The sequence below is a fragment of the Cervus elaphus genome, chromosome 18 (genome assembly GCF_910594005.1).
Source record: "Cervus elaphus chromosome 18, mCerEla1.1, whole genome shotgun sequence".
Taxonomy (NCBI): domain Eukaryota; kingdom Metazoa; phylum Chordata; class Mammalia; order Artiodactyla; family Cervidae; genus Cervus; species Cervus elaphus.
Window position 1 is genome coordinate 86,334,480 of NC_057832.1, and position 23,548 is coordinate 86,358,027.

The 23,548-nt window shown below is 44.6% G+C and overlaps 1 protein-coding gene across 3 annotated transcripts; it reads left to right on the forward strand.

The window, feature by feature from the left end:
- Nucleotides 1–2,525: 2,525 nt before the first annotated feature.
- INHBA (inhibin subunit beta A) lies at nt 2,526–23,315 on the forward strand. Of its 3 annotated transcripts, none has more exons than XM_043872450.1 (3): nt 2,526–2,658; nt 7,374–7,918; nt 17,803–23,315. In XM_043872450.1, the coding sequence occupies exons 2-3, from the start codon at nt 7,531–7,533 to the stop codon at nt 18,690–18,692; spliced, it is 1,278 nt and encodes a 425-aa protein (XP_043728385.1). In that variant the 5' UTR covers nt 2,526–2,658; nt 7,374–7,530; the 3' UTR covers nt 18,693–23,315. The 3 variants fall into 3 exon arrangements, with proteins under 3 accessions (XP_043728385.1, XP_043728384.1, XP_043728383.1); XM_043872449.1 differs by lacking the exon at nt 2,526–2,658 and adding an exon at nt 4,898–4,963; XM_043872448.1 differs by lacking the exon at nt 2,526–2,658 and having other exon boundaries at nt 7,160–7,918.
- Nucleotides 23,316–23,548: the final 233 nt, after the last annotated feature.

Consider the following 23,548-nt stretch of genomic DNA (forward strand, 5'->3'; position numbering starts at 1 on the left):
CTGGAGAAGTACCCTTGCTGTGTCAATATCCGCTGTACGGTGCAGGCTTCCGGGAATCAGGAAGCCCAAGACATACAAGGAGGCAGAATCACTTGAATGATTCCTCTCTTGCATAGATGCCGAGCCCCCTTAGAGCATGGATGGGAAGGAAATTAGGTGAAACTTTGGAATGATAACTCAAAGTCAGGGTTTCGCCACTGCAGAGGAGTTAGCATTTGGGGTCGGATGATTTGTCTGCAGAGACGGCTGTCAGATGCATCATCAGACTGTTTAGTGGCATCACTGGCTTCTACCCACTAGAGGCCTTCCTTCCCAGTTACACCAAGCAAAAATGTCCTCAGCCATGGCAATATGTCTCCTGGGGAGCAAAATCATCACAGTTGAGACCCACTGCTGTAGATGGGATGATAAGAGTTTATCTACTGAGGTTTTTCTTTCTTTTTTTCCCTTAATCATTTTAATTCTAGCATCTAGGTTTCCTTGGTTCAGGTAAGGCACTTCCAACTACTCTTAAAACAGAGTAGTTGCACATAGCACAAGGCCTTGTGGGATATTCTGGTGGCTCAAAACAAACAGGATGCTTAGGAATAAGAATTTTAGATTAACTATTTCTGATCCTGTTGTGTTCTAGTGAATTTTGGAGGACTTTTTATTAAAAATTTATTTTATTGAAGTATAGTTAATGGACAATGTGTTAATTTCTACTGTACAGCACAGTGAATCATTTATACATATATATGCATTGTTTTTCATATTCTTTTCCATTATGGTTTATCACAGGATATTGAATATAGTTCCCTATACTATACAGTAGGAACTTCTTGTTTATTCGTTCTATAGAACAAGAGTTTGCATCTATTTATCCCAAACTCCTAATCCATCTCTTGGAGGAATTTTCATGTTTCCCTCTTCCTCTCTATTGAGTTGTGTTTGTTCATTGATTTGACAAGCAAACAGCTTCCTAGTTCAGTTCAGAATGTGAAATGCTCATTCTTCCTTGTCCCAAATCTCTCTTCCTAACCCAGCGCCCAGGAGATGGGCAAACTCTGGCTGTCCAGGAAACAGGCAGGGATTGCCAGTTCCCTATTCAACCCAAACCATTCGATGAGACTCCGGAAATCTCCCAGCAGCAAATACCACTCTGGATCCCGCCCACGTTTTCTGGATCCGGAGAGGCGCTGCCTCTCGAGGGAGTCACCACTCCCCACGGAGGCAAGGTTTTCCTGCCTGGAGCCCAGAATAACACGTCAGCTGCTGAGAACACCTCGAATCTTATTGATTTCTCCCTCTAGTCACGTTTTCTGTTCGGTTTCCCAGACGGGGGGATGAACCAGAAATCATGCTTTTGGGGGAACAGATTTTTCATAGGGAGGAACTAAAACACCCAGAGTCGTCAGCAGCCTAGTCAGTGCTGTGAACCCCCCAGCCTCGTGCCATTTCGACTGAATCCGATGACAAGGTCCCAGTCACCTGCTTGGGGCGTTCACGCCTCCTAGTGGGTATTTTTTTTTTTTTTTTTTTAACAGAATAACAGCAGAGCCAAAGCGTGAGCAGCAGCTAAAACAACAGAGCCATGAACAAAACAGTCCCCTTTTCTAGGCCTGTCTCCTTGTTCCAGGAGTAGTGAGCAAAGAGACCAATTAATAGCATGGATGGAAGCCGAAGGACAGACGGTTTGCTTGAGAAGGAAAATGAACATTCTCGCTCCTTGATCTATGCCAACTTTGCACGGGGCCAGCTGCTGCCACGGGTAAACTCCACTATAGGTTAGCAGTGCCCCAAGGTGTGTGTCACGGCGGTCCCAGGATGGCGCAGGGACTCTGGTCTCTCCCTCGCTCGCACTGTTGAGCTCTTATCCTTAAACGAACTTGGTTTTTTGACCAGCTCACTAATTGTGATTGAAAACACCAGCTTTCCCAGCAAGGCACAAGCCCTGGAGTTTAGCAGCAGCAAGACAGGCCCTAATTGCTCCATTTACATAAAAGTAGAAACATACAACTTCTAAATATAGATCTCTGGCACATCGCGCCTTTTGCAATTACAGTAAAATAAGGTACCACAGTTTCCCTCCCGGCTCCTCGAAGCAAGCTGCTCCACCGGGTTCTCCAGGGGCCGCTTCTCCAGGCGAGAACAGAGCCCTGCAAAAGGCTCCAGCGAAGAGTCGAGGAGCTTTGTGAAGGAGTCAGTAAATCAGGCCTCCTGCACTAGGTGAAAAGCGCGGTGGCAGCCGGCCACCGTGCTAGCGCAGTGGCGGGGAGGACCGGGCTCCGCGATCCGAAAGGGAACAGAGCTGGCGGGGCGGGAGCGCTCCCCGCGCGCCTCTGTCCGCCTGGGAGGCAGCCCGCAAGTCCCCTTCCTGGTCCCTGACATTGGCCGTGGCTTTCAGTCTTGGCACTGATAACTGGGTTCAGAGATTCCCAGCTGCACTTACTGATCAGTGATTTCCCTCCCCCCTCCCTCTCTGAATTCTCTAGCTGCCAAAAGGGGGGAAAAATCAAGAGCTGCTCTTAAAAGAAGTTGCCCTTGCTGGTGCTCCGGGTAAAAATAGAGGCGGCCGCTGCGCAAGGCTTGGCCCAGACTCCAGCCCCGCGAGCCGAGCTCGAGCAGCGGCCGCGATCCGGCGTGATCCCCGGGAGCCGCCAGCAGGTGTTGCTCAAGGTACAGTAGCAGGCCGAGCAGCGGGCCCGCAGGGCCGGGGTGGGGGAACCGGGGCGCGGGGGGAGGGGGCAGGAAGTGAAAGAGAAACCAAGTCGAGGAAGGAACAGGAGATGCTGATCAGGAGCTGGGCGGACCAGCTCCTCCACTCCCCGGAGCCCTGGAGTCCGGCAGGGAAAAGATCATTCCCCCATCCACAAGAGTCGACAGAAGTTATTTTAACCTGCCTGCTTCCTCTACCACCTCCACCTCATTTCCACTGAGTGAGGAGGCATTTCCCGCGTGGCTCAGCTCTGAGGTTGGGGATTCAGGTGGAGAATGACATCACAGCTGGTGGGCTGACCTAGGCAGGTGGGCACTTTGGTGGCATTCGTGGCCAACGCGATCTGAGTCACCCGCGAGAGAGGGTGGCTTCTCTGGTCGGGGTGCTGCATATTCCTGTGACACATATGTTCAGAGAGAGGCACCAGGAAATCTTTATCACCCAGTATTTTCTGAGCACGTGCTTGATCCTGCAGTGGAGTAGGTGGATCCCACTTTACAGATGTGCACACTGAGGCCTGAGGTTATCTGGTTAGTAAGCAGTGGAACTGGGGTCTCATCCAGGTTGATTTGTGCCCCGAAATTCATAAACCTGGTGCTATTTCCAGGACACCAGGGTTCATGTGGGGAGGAGGGGTGAATTTAGATGCCCCCTCCCACCCCCCAGGGCTCATCCAAAAAGGATGGGGAAGTTCCTTTCTTATAGAGAGGTTGGATCCATCCAGTTCAAACCTGATGGGCAGCTTTGGCCTTAACCAACACTGATCCTGTTTCTATCTTTGCTTCTCAGATTCCTTCTGTTTCTCTACAACCTAACATTTTATTTCCTACTTCATTTCTGAATATGCAATTCTCAGACTACTCTGCCCCACCCCAGTATACAGTTCAGCACCTACGTGTGCTCTGTTTAGCCAAGACAGACCCCTTGAGACAAACTTCTGGTGTCCTAAAGGAACCTGCTTAAACTGCACATCAGGAGACCAGAGTCTCTATATTTTGCTTGTGGGCACAGTGAAAAGTTTATTTTATGCATGTTAAATCCTGCATACAAAACAACATATCTGGTCATATGGCTTTCATTAGCTCCCAATTTTGCACATTTTATTCAACTTGTCATGAATACCCGACTTAGGCTTCAGCTATGCTTCTTCTAACAACCCTTCCCCAGCATTCTTGTCTGAGAATTCCTTCCTCCTGTGTTATCCCTGACTAGCTAACACTGCCTTTTCCCTCCCCCAAAATACCCTGACCAACTTAATTCCAGTTTCAAGAAATGTTCACTTTTTTTCATTAATCTCATGTTATATTTGTAACAATTTAGAAATCATAGGACTTGAAGTTCTGATAAAGAAGAATCACGTAGGAGATTCTTTTTCTTTTCTTTTTCTTCTAGTTAGATTGGGATTCTAAAGGCTTGGGAAGCATACTTATAAATTTCACTAGCAGAGAGTGACTATTTCCAAAGTTCTTGGTGATAAATGATTTATAAAGCAGGTATTCAATTTCAAGATGTAAAATAATAGTGTAAGTCAGAAGAGGGAAGAACATCATCCCATAGGGATACATATTTCCCTTGGCTTTTTCTCAATAAAACATCTTATTTTTAAAAATTAAGTTTTTCAAGATGTTAAATAATGCTGTAAATCAGGGGAGAGGCGATCATCCCATATAGGTATACATATTTTCTTATTTTTTTTCTCCCTGGAATATCTTATTTAAGAAAGTAAAATCAGAATCTCTAGGAAAAGCACTGTGAACTTTCTTCCCTGTAAGAAACAATAAAATACTTTGCAAATAGAGGCAACTTCATGAAGTAACAGATGCTTTATGTGAAGATATAAAACTGAGCCTGAATATAAGAAGAAGTGTGTGCTCAATTGGTCAAAGAAAAGTTGAAAGTTGGACCCTCAGTGAGACAGAGTTGTTGGATTCCAGGATTGTTCTAAAGAGGAGTCCAGTCAGTCAGACATTTCACTGGCTCACTGATCACCCAGTAGTGTTACTGAAGCCAAGAAAGGCTTTCCATTAGATAATGAGTTATGAAATATGTCTCACACTGGAAAAACCAGTCATCTGCTGATGTCATGCTGATTCTAACCAATCCCAAACAAACCCCAGCCCTCCTCTGCTTGACTGGTACCAATGTGTGACTGTACAAATAAGTAGTACAGTATAAAACTCCTCAGTGCCAATACCATGAAGAGGAACCCGGACAGCTCTTACCACACGAGACAAGAGTCTGCTGGTGAAAGAGAGGACCGGAAAGGTAATGCTTTTTAACTTACTTCTGAGCTCTTTCCACATTCCTAGGCAGGATGGTGAGCAGGACTTTTACAACTTCTTGGCACTTCCATGCAGATTGTGATCTGTACCTTTTTATGTGTTCAAGCAAGTGAATAGTGTTTTTAGCAGTAGAGCATGCAGATAGATTATGTGTTTCTACAACCCAATTCAGCATCTCTAGGCAAGGACTTGTGTCAAAGAGAAAGCTAATTTTTAAGTTACATTCACAAATAGTAAATTCAGGGAATACACACAAACTCATATACAGAGAGGGTCCTGATGATGAGTTACATTTATCTAAATGCAGGTATTGGGACTCTCAAGTTGTTTGGAGTCATTAAACTTTGAGTTCTATTTCAACCTCTCTTGTAAAACTTAATTGGACTGCAAAATGCTTTGGGTACTGCATACGGGACGCCAAATAGGTAGATTATGTTATAAATCTTCAGTTTCAAAGATATTTTATTAAGCAATTATTAACACAAATGCCACCCTTTCCCCATTCTCTTTCACCATCCCCCACTAGAAAAAAATTAGACTCTTCAAGGAATGTTGACAAAATATGAACAGTAATAGCAGGGTAACTGATGTTCCTGGAAGTAAAAATCCTAAAGGTGGCTGGTCACAGAGAAAGTCTCACAGGCAGATGCCTTAGAAAAGGGGGACGGGGTATCCAATTCAGAAAAGCTTTGTTACCTGTGCAAACTGTAATTTTAACTTAGTATCACACTGGTCTCACCCTCCTCCCCTCACCCTCAGTTCTTATGCTTCTAGTAATGTTATTTATTAACTTTTCCCAACCAAAGTGCATTGCTTGACTATAATGCTCTGAACACACTAGGTGTCAGATATAAGCTGACTGTATCTACAGAAACTGAGAGGGCTTGCTTATGTGTGGGAAAGCAACTGAGAGGGAAGGAAAGCTTTAACAGATGGACCTCTTAAAGATACTTCTGCAAGATAAAAGCAATAAGACAGAAAAATGAAAAAAAGGAGGGGGGCGGGGGGAGGAGAATAAAAAAAAACTCAGAGAGGCATTGTTTAAAAATTCACATTTTTCTTTTTCTGTGAACACTGAAATCCATGATGATTTCATCTGTGCTGTTCCTTTGAGAGAAAAAGAAGCAAGTCTGTTGACTGGTCCGGGATGCGGATAGGGAGCAGGCTGAACAAACTACCCCATGACAGAGAAAATTATTTACCAGTATATTTTAGAGATTCTTCCCCTGCTAGGACCAGTTATTCAAGTCATAGGAGCTCACTATTTGTATAAATTAATGTGGGAAAGGCCAACGGAATTCTGCATTTTACCTGTGAAGTCAGAGCCAGTGGTGGTGAGCTGTCATCTGTGAGTGTGTGTGCCGGGCAGGAGGGGTGGCCGCAAAAGACAGGGGCCAGAGCTTCACTTCATATGACACAAGCGTGTAACCCGCTGCCTGCCTCTGGACCTGCTGCCTTTTGCAGTTGGAAAAAGTAGAGTGTATTATATGACCCCAAACAAAAGTTCTATTTGCACTCCCCTCTGATCGCCTGCCAGTGTTGACTGGCCCTGAACATTGAAATATGAATGAATGGGGGAAAGGACGGTCTGCAGGATTACCTCCGCCGGAAGTGACACAGTGGCCCCTCTTCTTGACCTTCACCACCTGCCTGCCCACCTCTGGGCACCCTGAGCCCCACCTTCCAGGCAGTGGCCAGGCAGGGTAGAGGGGTGCTGGGGGAGGCTGTTTCAGTCTGGTCCTCCCTGTTGATGGAGACAGGCTTTGCTTGTCCCTCCAAAAGAGGAAGAAGGTGAAGCAAGGGGACTGGGCAGAGAAAGAAACAGGGTGGGGGGAGAAATGAAGAAGTAGTAGAACCGAATCAGGAGAATTTCCTTCAGAAGGGAAAGTAGAACTCCAGAGAATGGTGATATTTGAAGAGAGGTGTGTGTGTAAGGGAGCAGAAGGCAGGCAGCCTGTCAGAAAGAGCTGTCCCTCCCCTTCCTAATCACAGCCTTTACTCACAGACAAACTCCCTCCCTCTCCCATTCACTCACTCACTTAGGGCCAATCGCTCTGTCTCTCTGTCTCTCTCTCTCCCCCTCTCTCTCTCTCTCTTTCTCTCTCCCTCTCCCTCTCTCCCTCCCTCCCTCTCCCCCTTCTCTCCCTCTCTCTTCTGTCTCCCTGTCTCTCTTTCCCTCCCGTCCTCTCTCTGTCTCTCTCTCCCCCCCCCACCCTGTCTCTCCCTTCCTCCCTCCTTCCCTCCCTCCCTCCTTCCCTCCCTCCCTCCCTCTCTCTTACTCGGAGACAGTCAGAACTCTCCTCCCTGACAGCCACAAACCTACAGCACTGACTGCATTCAGAGAGGGAACCTGCAAACAAAACTTCACAGAAAACTTTTTGTTCTTGTTCCAGAGAATTGACTGAAGAGGAGAAAGGAAAAAAAAAAAAAAAAAAAGAAAGAAAGAAAAAAAAAAAAACCAAAAAGAAAAAAAAAAAGGAACCCTGTGCGTGAGGGGGGTGGAAAAGCAGAGCCTTTTAAAAGGGCAACACAACAACTTTTGCTGCCAGGATGCCCTTGCTCTGGCTGAGAGGATTTTTGTTGGCGAGTTGCTGGATTATAGTGAGGAGTTCCCCCACCCCGGGATCCGAGGGGCACAGCGCGGCCCCAGACTGTCCGTCCTGCGCGCTGGCCAGCCTCCCAAAGGATGTACCCAACTCTCAGCCGGAGATGGTGGAGGCCGTCAAGAAGCACATTTTAAACATGCTGCACTTGAAGAAGAGACCCGATGTCACCCAGCCGGTACCCAAGGCGGCGCTTCTGAACGCGATCAGAAAGCTTCATGTGGGAAAAGTGGGGGAGAACGGGTACGTGGAGATAGAGGACGACATCGGACGGAGGGCAGAAATGAATGAACTTATGGAGCAGACCTCGGAGATCATCACGTTCGCGGAATCAGGTGGGTGCCTGCCCCGGGGGTGGGGGTGGGGGGGGGCACACTGCTCTGACAGTCCTCGGCGGCGGAACTTCTTGCCCTCCAACTGCACCCTGCCTGGGAAGGTCATGAGTTATTAAGGGACGGTAGCCGGTGGACCGCGGCGGGGGTAGGGGGTTAGGGAGGGGGGGAGAGGACCTCCCAGACTGGGGTGCTGGGGTCCTGGGCAGAGCCCTGGCAGGAGATGGCTAGCTTACACTTGCTCAACTCAGTCGGTCGTCCCGGAGGAAGCCCTCGGCCCAATGTGGAGCAGGAAGGTAGTCTGAGAGAGGATCCCTCGCCCTGCCTGCCCGGGGAACTAGATCAGAGGAGCCGGAGGAGAGTCGGGGCATTTTCTGGTGCTGGGGGGAAGCCCGGAGGCTTCCGGACCCCATCTAAAGTTTTTACTGGCGGTGGGTGGGGTGGGTGGGGGGATGGCGGCAAGCGCAGGATCGGGATGGCATGGCCCAGATGAAGTCATTGTCTTAAAAACATCCCTTTTTCTTTAAAAGTCCAATCAGGGGCCACATCGAGAAGCAGGGCATATTAGTGACAGTCATTTTTACCTTTAGAAACTCTGCCTCTAAAGACACAAGCATCACATTCTAGGCAGTGAAGAACGACTTTGGGGGGTGGGGTGGGCTAGGGAACAGATGACATTGAACCATCAGTCACTTTTGGAACACTGACTTTTGCTCTCTGAACTAAAAAAAAAAGAGTTTTGTTCTCTGTAAAGTTACTAAGAGCTCTCTGCCAAGGAATGCAACCTTGACAAAGTGCTCTCAGATACTACACTGAACTCCCACTCAATCCTTAAGAGGAAGAACTTTAATAAATAGATTCTAATCGTTGGCTCAGGACCATGCTAACCTGTTGCTGAAGAAAACAATACCTGTCAAAAGGGCCTGCTGGAGACCCGGGGTCAGGTTATTTTTACAGTTATGTGACCCAGATCCTTTTGCCTGTCTACAAGCCCATGCCGTACTGCGCCTGGGCACACACAGATGTGTTAATTTCATGTTACTTTCATGGTAATGCCAGGCTAAAGAATTGCATCCCTTGCCAAATCCATTTGAAAGGAATGCCATTGTTTTGTTTGGTAGAGCATATGGCCAGTAAAGTATGTGCCGGGACTCCCAGCATTGCTGTTTAAAAGTTTGCCGCAGCAGTATAAACAATTAAGGCAACACTCAGAATTTCCAATCCTGAAAACCTGTTGACTCAGATGGTATATTTTCAAGAAAACCATGTGAGACCAGGGCATCCTTCTGGGGGTGGGGGGTGGGTGGGGGTGGAGCAGATAGCCTGCTGACTTGCTGGTTCCCCCTCCTAGGAAAAGCTCTGGTGTCCCGCGGGCAGTTTAGCTCTCTCACCAGAAGCTTCTTTCTTTTCAAGAAGGTCTGACTTTCTTCCCTTAAAGGTCTTTTTCGATGCAGTCCCAAAGGACTTTTGACTTTATCTTGTGAAGCTTACTGAGGGAAAGAGGCAGGTTGGAGTCTTTTTGAGCTGCCACCCCAATTTTTCTTAACATTTTCTGAGGTCCTGAGCGGGGAAATGGATTCCAGTGGTCTAGGCGCTGCTCCTTCTTCTGCCACAATAGGGACCCTGTATATGTTTTTATATACTAATTGCCACACAGAATGGCCTTAATTGCAGCTCTTCCTCAATTGGCTTTACCCACATCATATGACTAAGCAGACATATGCCTTTGGCCACTTTTAACTCTACACCTGATGTGAGCATTGCACCCGCTTCCTGACTTCTCCAACTTGTAAAAAAAATCACTCCTTTGGCATTGAGAGATTTTGCAGGGAAAAGAATTTGAATTTTTGCCTTCTTTCTTACTTATGGCCTTCATCTCAGTGCCAATCTTTTTGTCAATTATATGAAATCTCGTCATTTTTCAAAAAACCTTTTCTGGTCCCTATTTGGTTTGAAAGAAATTGAGCTACTTTTTGAAAAGGTGGATTCATTTAACTCACGTGTTGACTACAGTTTAAGGTCTATGATGGAAAACTCCTCCGGGTTGAGTTTACAGCTTGACTTTGGGCAAGTTGCTGGCTTCTTAGAAAAGGTTTTTGACACTTGCTCATTTTTCTCATTTGAGAAGTCTCATGCATCAACTTTAAGTTGATTTAGTATGATTTCACAAAAATGATTGCTCTATGGACAATCTACTCTCCGAGTAGAGTAAGTACTATGTGAGTATTTCGCTGCTCCTTTGCTAACCCAGAAGAGAGATTTATCATCAGAACAATTGTTGTGAATATATGAAAATGTCTTGTTGCTTTTGGAATAATTCAACCTTAGTAATTCTCAAATGATGTCAAACATCAAGATTTTTAAGAATTGCAAAGGGCATTCAGTTTTTTTTCTTTAGATATCATTCTGTACAGCATAGAATTCAGTGTCACCTGCATGCATTTCACAAATGCTCACCACACATGCATTCTTCAGCCTCATGATTCCTCAGGTGAGGAATCATGTTTATTGTTACCTTTACTCATTATGACGGTTGAAGAAGGCCAAGACATGGCCACCACAGTTGAAGGACTCACACTCAGGTGCCAGGAACTTTTTGAACTGAGTCTATCCCTTGTGTTCAGGTGGAAAGCACCCCACCTTGGTAAAGCTGATATGAGTTGCTGTTGACTAAGCGCTAAAGCATTGCCCTCAGCTTCTCTGAAATGTATTCTCACAAACAACAATGATTTTCTTTTTATATCTGTAACCCCAGATTGCTTACCAAGGTGACTGCATTTTTTGCAAGGCTGGCAACAGAATCCTCTGTTGTTTAACACCTTAAGGAACAGGAGGAAGAGAGGGGTAGAGTCAAGCCAACTATCACCATAATTATCATTGAAGCCAAATTAGTGGTCTTCTTGACTTCTCTATTTTCTCTTTTTATGATTTGTGACAAAAGCTAGTCAGTCAAAGGAGGATAATGGTATATCCTTGAGTCTCATGCCGATTCTGGTAATGAGGTTAGCAATTGATAGCACTTACTGAAGAAAGTATAGGGGAAGAAAGACAAATCAAGCACCAAGAAATAGAAAGTACGCACACAGTCCAGGTGTTGTTGAATGCAACACATACATTTCCTTCCTTGGAACATTCTAGCTAACAGAAGATTTGAGTTAAAATGTACATACACAAAGGTTCCCAGACAGAGGTCTAAGGGTGGCTTGCTAGGATGACTGTTTTCCTCCACCCCAGGAAAGCCATCTCAAGGTGGACATGACTCCCACTACCCCATGCCCATCTTCTGAACTTGCTGGGAATTCACCCTCACAGGGGTTATACACTCTCTTCTCTGAATAATGGAAATAATCGGCCACAAGAGGGCGCATTCCAAAGACTTTTGCTCCTTACCAGTTAGTCTTCCAGGGAAACAGTTTCACCTACTGGAAGCCCCAGCCTGCATCGCCCTAATCTTGCTGATTAACCATCCGCCCTCCCCGCCCCGCCCTCCTTCCTTTCATCCTGCAGGATAAGTTAGGATTTTATGGGTTGAGAGGAACATGACTACCTGTAACATATTACATGAGACAGAAGGTAAGGAAATAGGAATTGTAGTGATACGTATGGACATTCCACAGCTCTATGGAAGACAGAGGAATGATAAATTTCAGAAGCAAACAAAGCGGAGCGGGGAGAAATGTGACCGTGAATCATCAGCAATCCTGATTTGCTCACACGTCTCTCCCTAATACGGCTGCCTGGGCTTTGACAAAAACTTCTTCCGTCTCCGTCTCCCCTGATGTGGTTGCCTAGTGGGCCTGTTTTATCAGCAGTTTTCACCAGCGACAAAGGACAAGTGACTTCAGACAGGGAGGAGAAAGTCTATTTATTTATGCCTTGTGGGAACAGCACGTAAGGCTTTGGAGGATGCGTTTGTTTCTGCACTGAGAATGTAGAGAGAAATGGTGGAGAAAAGATGTGAAAAGAGATGGATTAGTGGTTTGATCCAGAGGAGGAGGTGTATTGGAGTGGGCATAGGGGAGGATCAGGGTAGAAATTCAGTTTTCATATTTGGAAAACCCAGAATCATACCTTCCCAGGCACTTTGCGTAAAAATACGTGTTTCTCTTGGCCCCTCTTCTGCTAAAGTGTACTCAGGCACAATCTCTTGTAGTTCAGAATGCTTTATACCCTACTGGTTCCTAGCTCCAAAACCCAAAGTGTAAAAGTTCTCAGGAACTTTGGAAGAAGGCTCTGAAAGTTCGAGGGTTGAATCTTCAGAATTTTTTTCCCCTTTTAGGCATCTAAAATCCCTTCCTCTCTAAATATTTAACCTTTTTTTAATTGCTATTTAAATGAAAGATGCAGGAATGTGGCCGAGCATTTACAATTCAATAGCAGATCCTAAGCAAAGATAGTAAGTCTTAAAAAAAAAAAAATCAAGATAATTTATAACTAAAGTTCTGCTTTGGCAAGACCCTCTCCTGCAGGTTAAAGGAGGCATAACCTTCAAGGCCTCACTTGCTGCTTTTAGCAGAAATCCCTGGAAACAGTCCAGATGCAAAATTAGTGCTTCAGGGAGCACACATGCTATAGTCTCCCATCAGTGACTGTACCATGTCTAGGCACAGGGAAACGTTGGTGAAGAATGGAAAATGAAAGTAACAGCTGTATTTTACAGCGAGCGCCCCCACCCCGACGTGGTGAGTTTAACTCCTCCATAAACAGGCTCTTTACATTAACATTAGAGACTTAATTATTACCCACATGGAGAAGGGCAGCATACTTTAAGTAGGACCCTGGTGAGGAGAACAAAACATATCAAAAATGAAACACTGCATGTTAGTATCGTTTATTTCATCGGAGTTGCTCGTGGATCCATGAACCTGGGATGCTGGTGGGGTTGGGTGGGGTATGAGCAGCATTTTGAATCCTAGTGTTGGGGAGGGGGAAGAACCAGGAACTTGGCTGCTTAACCCTTGGCATGCCTGCCTATATCTGTGAGTGAGTTATGAAAACATTTGAAAAATTCTGAAAGCATCAAAGCAAAGGAAAATGTGCTTTCAGGTATTTTCACTTGCAGGTTTCCAAACTCATTCCTCCATTCAATGCCTCCCACTCGGAAACATTTCTGAGGTGTTCCCTACAAGGTGCAGTAATCATCTCTCCTACCCATTTTTAGACACTTTTTTTTTTCTCCCTTTGGTATGTGTCCACCAAACTCAAGAGAGGTTTAAGTGATGAAATATTATCACCCACATGGGTTTGCGTGGGACTTCTTAGTGAATTACTCAGGCAGAGCAGGCTGTGATACAAGCATTGCTCACAAGCCTCGGGAGGGAAAAAATAGCACAGAGGATGAAAAGAATATTATCATAGAGTAGGTAATGAAAGGTTAGCAAAGCCAGCAGCTATATCTAGTTAGGTAGGTAACAGTGTAGGAACCCGGTGCACACCTGTATAAACGAATGCTGTACCACAAAGCACCATGGGAAGATTTCCATTCCAAGATTTTATAGCAGGAGATATTTAAGTCAAGCCTGAAACTGACTAGTAATTGATCCTAAACACCGCAGCCTTAGGCAAACTCCTTCCATTTTTCGAATTGCTGTGCATGGCGATTTGAGGATTGGAGCATCCTGAAAGCATCATTGCAGTATAGCCATCTGTCTCCGATAAAACACAGATAAAGCAAATGTAATCAAGTGACTACTTATATTTTTCATGCCTAAGAAATTTGAGGGTTGTAATATCTTTTTGAAACCTACAGCCCTGGTAAATATGAATTCCATCCAGCGCCTAGCTCTCTCATTCTGTGCCCCCTCCACTTCTGCAATGAAAGCTAGATGTAAAAGAAAAAGTAAATGCACTGCTTAATAAGTCAGAATATAATAGAACTTTGAAAATGTACCTGCATATAAGGTAGACATTAGGAAGCCTTGAATCTCTCTCTTCCCCCTGTTCTCCTGAGCATTATGGCAACGGCATTTTCGTGAAATTGGATCTCAGTTTTATTTTTTTTCTCTGATAAAATATCATGCAATATACAAATAGCAGTTCCAGAAATGGACACCAGGAGAAGGAGGCGACAGGCATGTCAATTAGTAGGGGAAAATCCAAATGTCAGAAATCTGGGGGAGAGATCCAGCACGCAGGCAATGGAGGCAAATACAGGGAACCGAGTCTTTCTGCTCACATCATTAAACCGATGCATATTTCAGCACTGCGCCTCTTCCCAGTACGCAGGCAATGCCATGCAGTTAATTATCAGCCAGGACCAGGATGAAAGTCATTTTATGATGACTCTCTGATCCTAATATAACAGCACCTGACAGATTGAGTCCCCTCTAATGAGTATTCTCTTTGTACAATCCTCTCTCAGGAACACTAAATCATTTGCTTCCAAGTACAGCTGCCTGTGGAGAAGGGGTGGGGCTATATTGTGCATCAGAAACCAACTCTTGAGAAATGAGGGGCTGCCCTGTAGGCTGTTCCTGGAAGCAAGGGGCCTCGGCTCGCTGACCCTCTGGAGGCAATTTACATGTGCTGCCACTGGTACAAGTCAGCCAGTGGGCATCTCACCACCTCTTCCCAGCATCTGTAGACTTCTCTGGGTTTTATTCAAGGAAAGTCCAATGTGGGTGGGTCCGCACTGCCACCTGGACCCTCTCTTTACCGGGGACCATCTACCTTCACCCTCAGCCCCTTCTCCCCTGCTGGTTGAGAAATGATTGAGCCTGTGGAAATTGAGCCTGTGGATTGAGCCTGTGGAAATGAGTTACCTGAAACCCAGAGAGCCCTCCCAGCCTGGGGACAGGCAGACTCTCCCGTTTCACACTCTTTCCTAGAAAAGCAAGTCAGAACCTTGTGCCCGCTGGCTCCTCTAACTTAGCAGCTACTAGATCTCTGTCTTTGGAGTGGCACCCTGTGCGGTTGAAGGTTTCAGAAGTTGGCCTGTGTGGAGGCAGAAGGGAGACCAGCAGGGAGCTTGTTAGCATTCTCTGTGGGGCAGGGCGGCTGTGCACACACTGGGGCAGGCCACAGGCTCCTCCACGCCTTTTCACGGAGCCCAGGGCAGCTTCCAGCTGCCTTTTCCTCTCGTCTCTGGAGGACTCTACAACTCAGAATCTACAGCTGATGATCTTTTTAGAGTTAAGTGATGAAGCTCTGCTTTGTGGTCTCCTCTCTTTTGCTTTCTTAAAAGATAAACAGTAACAACCACCACCCCCCTCCAAGCCCCACCAATTTTTAGCAAAGGAGAGTACTGGATTCCTGTTTTGAAAAAAAAAAAAAATTCTCTCGCTTTCTTAAAAATGACAGTTTACTCCTCTAACTGCTCCCCACTCTGGTGATCTAATCATAAACCTAACTTCATGATTCATTTCAACTCCTGCCAGAGATGCGAGGTCGGAGGCAAAGGAATGCTGCTCACCACCACCAGCACCAGCACCATCAGAGCCAATGTCCTTTCAAGTGTGTGCAGGGAAACCAGAGAACCCTTCCTATACACATGCAGGCCTGCTGGGGCCCCGGCCTCAGTGAATTTACCACTAGCAGTATCACACTGTTAAATTAAGAACAGAATCCACAGCTCTCCCTGCACGGAATAGCCTTTCTGCTGCAGAGAACTTGAAACCGTGCCTAAAATTTATAGTACCGTAAACATCTCAGGGCTGAGAGTGATAAGTATGGCTGGATTTCCGTTAGCTATAGAAATCCAGGCAGGGAGACCCCCTAGGGAGTTGCGAGTTCTAAGAGGAACTTTCAGATGGTTCTCAGATTTGTGCTCCTCCGGATGCATGTACTTGAGCAGTTGGAGCCAGGTACACACAGGCGGCAGTTGAGAAAAGAGAACTTGTTTCAGATACCACCAGGTGGTAGCAGGGGAAGTGAGGGGACCTCACTTTGATCAAAGAATTCTAGTCTGGACACCCGCTTCTTACAGTAAATGTTGTTGCAGGAATATAGGGGCTTGTAGTAAAAGAAGGAAATGAATGACTTTTTCTCATTTTAGAATTAGGCAAGAACTGAGTGGTTCCTGCATTCAACCACTCTGCCAATGTAGGGGTCTCCTCTCTTATTAACAGCTGTTGCTACATTTGGACTCTCTAAGCAGCATTCAAGGGCTTCCTTGGTGGCTCAGCAGTCAAGAATCTGCCTGCAATGCAGGAGATGTAGGTTTGATCCCTGGGTTGGGAAGATGCCCTGGAGAAGGAAATGGCAATCCACTCCAGTATTCTTGCCTGGCAAATTTCATGGACAGAGGAACCTGGTGGGCTATAGTCCATGGGATCACGAGAGTCGAACACAACTTAGTGACTAAACCTCCAAACTGCTAAAGGAAAGAAGGCAAAACTGAGGGATACAAGGGTAGGAGGTGGATCTCTTCTAGTTCGGTGCTAAGGGTGCCTCCATTTGTTAATAAAGAAGCAAGTAATTGACTACTTCCTGCTAAATCCTGGGCTATGACAGTAAACAAGATAGATAAGACCTCAGACCTGGGATGTCCTAAGTTGGACTGGCAGGAGAGTGGGGGTGGAGGTAGGGAAGAGGCATCACTTCTAGGGGAAGAGGGGTCATCCCATCTAAAAGTCAAAGCTTTATTAAGGGCAGTCACTGTGGATGGTGTTTGGGGAGCAAGGGTCTTCTAGGTAGAAAGAACAGCAGCTGTCAGTGCCTGGAGATGAGAGGTTGTGTGAGATGTTCATGCTGTGAGGCTGGACCATAGAGATGGGGTGCTGGGAGAGAACTGAGCCGGAAGGTGGGAGAAGCTCAGGTAGAGCCCAGAGTTCCCTGCAGTTTCTGTCTTATACTGCGGACAGCAGGAGCTCAGTGCAGGACTGGACGGAACAAGTGATGGGGATGAGTCCACCTCTGGGAAAGATCCCTTTACCTGCTTATTGGAGAAATGATGGGAGAGGGGCCTAACTCCATGCTGGCCTGACAGCTTGCGCCTAAGAGAAATGGCTGTTGCAGTGACCCAGGAAAGGAATGGTGGGGTGTGAAGCAGGTTGTAGCTGTGGAGGAGGAGGTGAGCCCCGTGGGGACACGCCAGGAAGTGCTGTGTGTGCTCAGTTGGTCAGTCGTGTCCGACTATTTGAGACCCCGTGGACTGTAGCCCACCAGGCTTCTCTGTCCATGGGGATTCTCCAAGCAAGAATACTGGAGTGGGTTGCCAAGCCCTCCTCCAGGGGATCTTCCCAACCCAGGGATCGAATCCAGGTCCCCTGCATTGTAGGTGGATTCTTTCACCATCTGAGCCACCAGACACTACAGGCAGTCTTACATAGCAGGGTGTTTGCATATTTGTTTCAGGGATAATAGTGTAATAGTATAAGCGTGCTAGAGCTTATACTATATCTTCATCTATCTTATCCTGTTGGGTCCTTCCAAACCTATGAGATAATGGGCCAGATGTCACTATATTATTCCCATTTTATAAAAGGTAAGACTCAGGTTAAGCAGTTAGTCAGCAGACCCCAGACACACTCAGATCCAGTTTCTCTTCTTTCTAGAGCATGAGTTGATGAAGTTTCTCTGAAAAGGGCCAGAGAGTAGGTCTCTTAAGCTTTGTGGGCCAAATGGACTCTGTCGCGACTATTCAAATCCAAAATCTAGTGCAAAGCAGCCACAGACAACCTGTAAAGAAATGAGCCTAGCTGGGATCCAGTAAAAATTCATGGGCACTGCAATTTAAATTTCATATAATTTTCACATGTCACAGCATCCTATTTTTCTTCAGCCATATAACGATGTCCAAACCACCCTTAAGATACATAGGCCTTCATTCGCAGAGCCTGGTTAGAGATGATTTGTAACAGAGGCTGCCATGCTTGCCAGAAATTAGGAGGTGGCCTTGAACCTGATACTAACGTATCCCTGCTCTCTTTTCTGTGTTTCATCTTTAGGCACAGCCAGGAAGACGCTGCACTTTGAGATTTCCAAAGAAGGCAGTGACCTGTCCGTGGTGGAGCGCGCAGAAATCTGGCTCTTCCTGAAGGTTCCTAAGGCCAACAGGACCCGGAGCAAAGTCACCATCCGTCTCTTTCAACAGCAGAAGCACCTGCAGGGCAGCTTGGATGCAGGGGAGGAGGCTGAGGAAGTGGGCTTGAAGGGGGAGAAGAGTGAAATGTTGATATCGGAGAAGGTGGTGGATGCTCGGAAGAGCACCTGGCACATCTTCCCCGTCTCCAGCTGCATCCAGCGCTTGCTGGACCAGGGCAAGAGCTCCCTGGACATACGGATTGCCTGTGAGCAGTGTCAGGAGACCGGCGCAAGCCTGGTGCTCCTGGGCAAGAAGAAGAAGAAAGAAGAGGAGGGGGAAGGGAAGAAGAGGGATGGAGAAGGAGGGGCGGGAGGGGACGAGGAGAAGGAGCAGTCGCACAGACCTTTCCTCATGCTGCAGGCCCGCCAGTCTGAAGACCACCCTCACCGGCGCCGGCGGCGGGGCTTGGAGTGTGACGGCAAGGTCAACATCTGCTGTAAGAAACAGTTCTTTGTTAGTTTTAAGGACATTGGCTGGAACGACTGGATCATCGCTCCCTCGGGCTACCACGCCAACTACTGTGAGGGTGAGTGCCCCAGCCACATAGCAGGCACGTCGGGCTCATCCCTGTCCTTTCACTCGACGGTCATCAACCACTACCGCATGCGGGGTCACAGCCCCTTCGCCAACCTCAAGTCGTGCTGTGTGCCCACCAAGCTGAGACCCATGTCCATGTTGTACTATGATGATGGGCAGAACATCATCAAGAAGGACATCCAGAACATGATCGTGGAGGAGTGTGGTTGCTCATAGAGCGCCCGGCCCAGGGGGGATGGGAGCGAGATGGTCCAGAGAAGACAGCGGTGACATGAAGACATGTTGAAGGTTTCTGACTGAAACAACCAGAAAAAAAAAAAAGAAATTAAAAAAAAAAAAAACAAAAAACTAAAAGCAAAACCTGAAGCAGATGAAGGAAGACGTGGAGAAACTCCTTAGCCAGGGCTCAGAGATGAAACAGTGAAGGAGATGGGAATTGCGGGGGAGAGGGAGAGTGGGGTGCCCTTCACTTCTTCCTCCAGCATCCGAGGGGTGACAGCAGTTGCTCAAATGGGAATATCATCCTCTCCTTTTCAGTTCCCTTTCCGTATGAGCCTCGAAGTCAGCTTGTCTGGTCTGCAGTAATGTGGGCGGACACAACCCAAATAGCATCTAGAAAGCCATGTGTTTGAAAGGGCCATTTATAGGCACTTTCCCACCCGGTAACCCAGGTCGTAAGGTATGTCTGTGTGACCCTCTCTCTGTGTATATCAGCCCATGCACACACACAAAGACACACACCCCCCCTCGCAGACACACACACATACCCACCACACACACACACACCCCACTACACACAGATGCACACATACAGACCACACACCCCACCGTGTACACACGAACACACACCAGACCTCGTACACACAGAGGCACACATCGAACACACACAAAGGCATTTCCACACCACACACACACACACACACACACACACACACATATTCTGGTAAAAGAACACTAGTGTGCAGGTGGTCACACCTTCTTTTTCTGCACCACTTCCGCAACAAAACAATAACCAACATGAAAAAAAAAATTGAGAACAAGAATGGGAAGCATGAAAGATCAAGGAGAAAAGAATACCAAGTTACATTTCGTTAAGGTGCTTATGATCTTAGAACTATGCAACCTAATAGGTTTGAAACTGTTTACCTGAGAGAGAACAAAAAGAGAGACTTTTTTGTATTGGAAGTAACCTGATTAATTTTTATTTTCTTCAAGGAGAGATACTTGAAAGGAATATGTTTGTCCATCTGTTGGATCCAAACATTTCTATATTTTGTAAATGTTGTTTTTTTTTTATCGTTTACTATTTGCACTACAATGGTGTTCGACCTGTCTAATCCTTATTTAACAAGTATTTTCTTTGGGTGGGGGTGGGGTGGGGTTCAGAGCTGCACTTAATGTGAGCTATAAAAGAACTGCTACAGCACACAAAATAGCTATTTTTATTATTATAATTATAATTATTATTATTATTTTGTACCTTAAAAAATAGACACATACACCAAAGACATTTGTGTGAGCCTTTAAACAGTCTGTCTGTGGTTGGTATCATTCACCATCAATGAGTCAGGGGTTGGGATTCAAGGTTGAGTAAGGTGGATTGTGTTCAGGCTTGAATGACCTGAAAAGTTTGGTTTTTTTTTTTTTTTTGACTCCTTTTACATCCATGAAACAGGACATTTCATACTGGATGTACAGTAGTTGTACACTGTTGGATATCAAGTTCAATCAGATTCATGGAACGCTCCATGCTCGTATGTGTATATATACAGTGCTCGGGCACATGCATGTCTGTGTGTATGTATACATGTGGCGCATCGTGTCCATACACATTTTAAGCACTTCAGGCTGTCATTTTTTAATGTTCTTAAGGCAATGAATGTTTGTGTGCAAAACACAGTATTTTTAAGAAGGATAGGCTATCGTTTTTGCTTTTACTCTGAACTAGGTGGGCACATTTCAAAAATTTGGATGGGAAAAGCCTGGGAATTCCAGTGAATATTCAGCAAGACCCTCTTTTAATGTACAGGGATCCAGTTCCCTCCTCTTTCTTGTCCTCCAACCCCATCCTACAAGTTACTTACTCCCTGCAGGGAAAACAAAACAGGAAACTCGTGTTCAATCTAGGCTGATTATTTGGATAACATATGTATTATCTGTTGGAATCAATCTTAAATCAGAAGCTTTTTCAGGAAAAAAAATTAACCTGTAAGCCAGGATAAAAGAGGTGGGTGCATTTTTTAATTTGCTCTTTTATGATTAAGGTCAGGTTGTGAGAAATATTACCTGCGCAGCTGGACTCAATAACGTTGCTGTCACTAGTTAAACGATAAATAATTTGGGGGAAGGTGTTTAAGAGCATGGGAGTAAGAAAAAGAATGGGAGACAGGAATGAGGGCAGTAGTAAAAATCCCTGATATTTTAATTTACAGCCCAGATTCTTGATGTATAAATTGGTATGCATTGATTCAGATGTGAAAAGGAAAAAAAAAAAAAAACATACTTTGTTTTATAAATATCAAAGTACATGCTTAAAGCTAAATTGTTACTGATTTATTTTATGATATTTAGCTTGCCTAGGTCATACTTATTCATTTATGTGCTTTTTAAAATACAGAGCCTTACTTATACTGATTTGTTGAAATTTGTGAAAGTTGGGGGGAAAAAAGGTCCCATGGGGGAAATTATGTTTGTTAGAATTCTGTAAAATATTGAAGCTTTCAGCCCTATGCCAATTTGTAGATTTTTTAAAAACATTAATAGTAGGAAAATAAAGTATCAGTGAGAAATCATTCCCAAGGTGATTTAGCTCTTCTTGAGAAATAGACCAAATCAACCTGCTATCTACTAGGCTGTATGTAGGCAGATTTAATGTTGTTACCTAGCTGTACATACTACAGTCTGGAGGTTCATCCTTTGTTGTGCAGGAACCCCCGCACGAGTGCATAAGAATAGATTCTAATTAAGTATGAGATGGAGTGCATGCAACATTGATACTTCCTCACCCTTAACCATGGGCTAGGAAATTGGCAGCTGAGTGTCATGAAATTTTCATGAAAAACTTTGAGGGCCTTTTGAACTGCTTCTTATTTGGCATTGGAACTAATAGAGGAACCTATGAAAATAGCATGGGAAATCAAGTCCTAGTTCACTGTGTAATGGCAGAGATGGCCCAGGCAATAGGCAAAGCGAAAAGAGGTTGAAAAAAATAGCTGATCTCTGTCTGTGGCTCCCATTCATCTCAAATATGTATGCCATCTACTGAAGCCTTTAAATCTTGGATATGTTGAGGGTACAATGGGGTTTGCTGAGTGACCACAGTAATTAGTAGCAGAGCTAAATGAAATTACATATGACAATATTTTAATGGGAAGACTTCATTTAATAAATTACACATCTCCAAACTTTAATTAAAATATTTTATTAAATGTATATGGCCTTGAAATAGAATGATAAATTAAAACTATCTTTGATAATCTTGGAAGTTATGCAACTTTGTAAACAGCCATGCTGTTCATGGAGCAGCGTGAAGTCAGAAGAAAAAGCTTTTAAATTCCACCAGACTGGGTCTTCCCTATCTGTTTTCCTAAAGTAAGTTTAGCTTCATCTGATCTGTGCTCTTTCTGTAGGGCTCATTTCTAGGCTCTTAAAAGTCTACCCACATCCAATCTTCAAAGATCTGAAAAGCATGTGTTCCCAAATAATTTTTAAGAATCCTAAATATGTTGTAGATTTGATTGACTTTTTCTTTTTCTTTTTTTTTTTTTCCCAAAAAAGTAAGGTGAATTCCAGAACACTGAGTTGGGATTTTCTTGTCTCTGAAGATCAATCAATTTCATACTTATTTAAGATTGATTCCATACTCTGATTTTAAGGAGAGTACCTGCCTTCTCCAAGTGAATTTTTTTGTCACCCTCAAGAGATTGAACGTCAAGGTGACTCTAAAATCAGAAAAGGCAAATGCCTTAGTGCTATTAAGCTTAGACTCAAATTATCATGTTCACTTGAAAAAATGATTTCCTGTGGGCCTTTTGGAAACTTCTGTTTTCAATATAGAGAAAAACTTAGTCACCCTGAAAACCTACACAATAAATGGAACTTGTAGATGTGGGCAGAAGTCTTGGGGGTGGACACTGTGTATGTTTAAATTAAACCCTTTATCACTGAGAAGCTGTTGTATGGGTCAGAGAAAATGAATGCTTAGAAGCTGTTCACATCTTCAAGAGCAGAAGCAAACCACATGTCTCAGCTATATTATTATTTATTTTTTATGCATAAAGTGAATCATTTCTTCTGTATTAATTTCCAATGGGCTTTACCCTCTATTTAAATGCTTTGAGAAACAGTGCATTGACAATGGGTTGATATTTTTCTTTAAAAGAAAAATATAATTATGAAAGCCAAGATAATCTGAAGCCTGTTTTGTTTTAAAACCTTTTATGTTCTGTGGTTGGTGTTGTTTGTTTGTTTGTTTGTTTTATTTTGATTCTTTTTTTTTTTGGCATATTACATGCAGTTCTTTAACCAATGTCTGTTTGGCTAATGTAATTAAAGTTGTTAATTTATATGAGTGCATTTCAACTATGTCAATGATTTCTTAATATTTATTGTGTAGAAGTACTGGTAATTTTTTTATTTACGATATGTTTAAAGAGATAACAGTTTGATATGTTTTCATGTGTTTATAGCAGAAGTTATTTATTTCTATGGCATTCCAGCGGATATTTTGGTGTTTGCGAGGCATGCAGTCAATATTTTGTACAGTTAGTGGACAGTATTCAGCAACGCCTGATAGCTTCTTTGGCCTTATGTTAAATAAAAAGACCTGTTTGGGATTTATTATTTTTATTTTTATTTTTTTGTCTTATTGATTTCCCAAGATCAACCTTGCACACATATTGCCATGTCTTTTGCTGGGTGATAATTTTGTTTCTACCGTAATTATCTGGAAGAATATGAGAAAAATAGATCACATGGGAGAGAGAGAATAAAAACTGAACTAAGAGAGCTCAAATAGAAAAAGAATATATATTGCTGTGGCAGGCAGAGGTTTGTAATGGATTGCAGGTACT

Bases quoted from the DNA above. Each gene is read 5' to 3' on its own strand.
- INHBA (XM_043872450.1), top strand. From the start codon at position 7,531: ATGCCCTTGCTCTGGCTGAGAGGATTTTTGTTGGCGAGTTGCTGGATT. The intron at 7,919-17,802 runs GTGGGTGCCTGC...TTTCATCTTTAG, and splicing joins CATCACGTTCGCGGAATCAG to GCACAGCCAGGAAGACGCTG.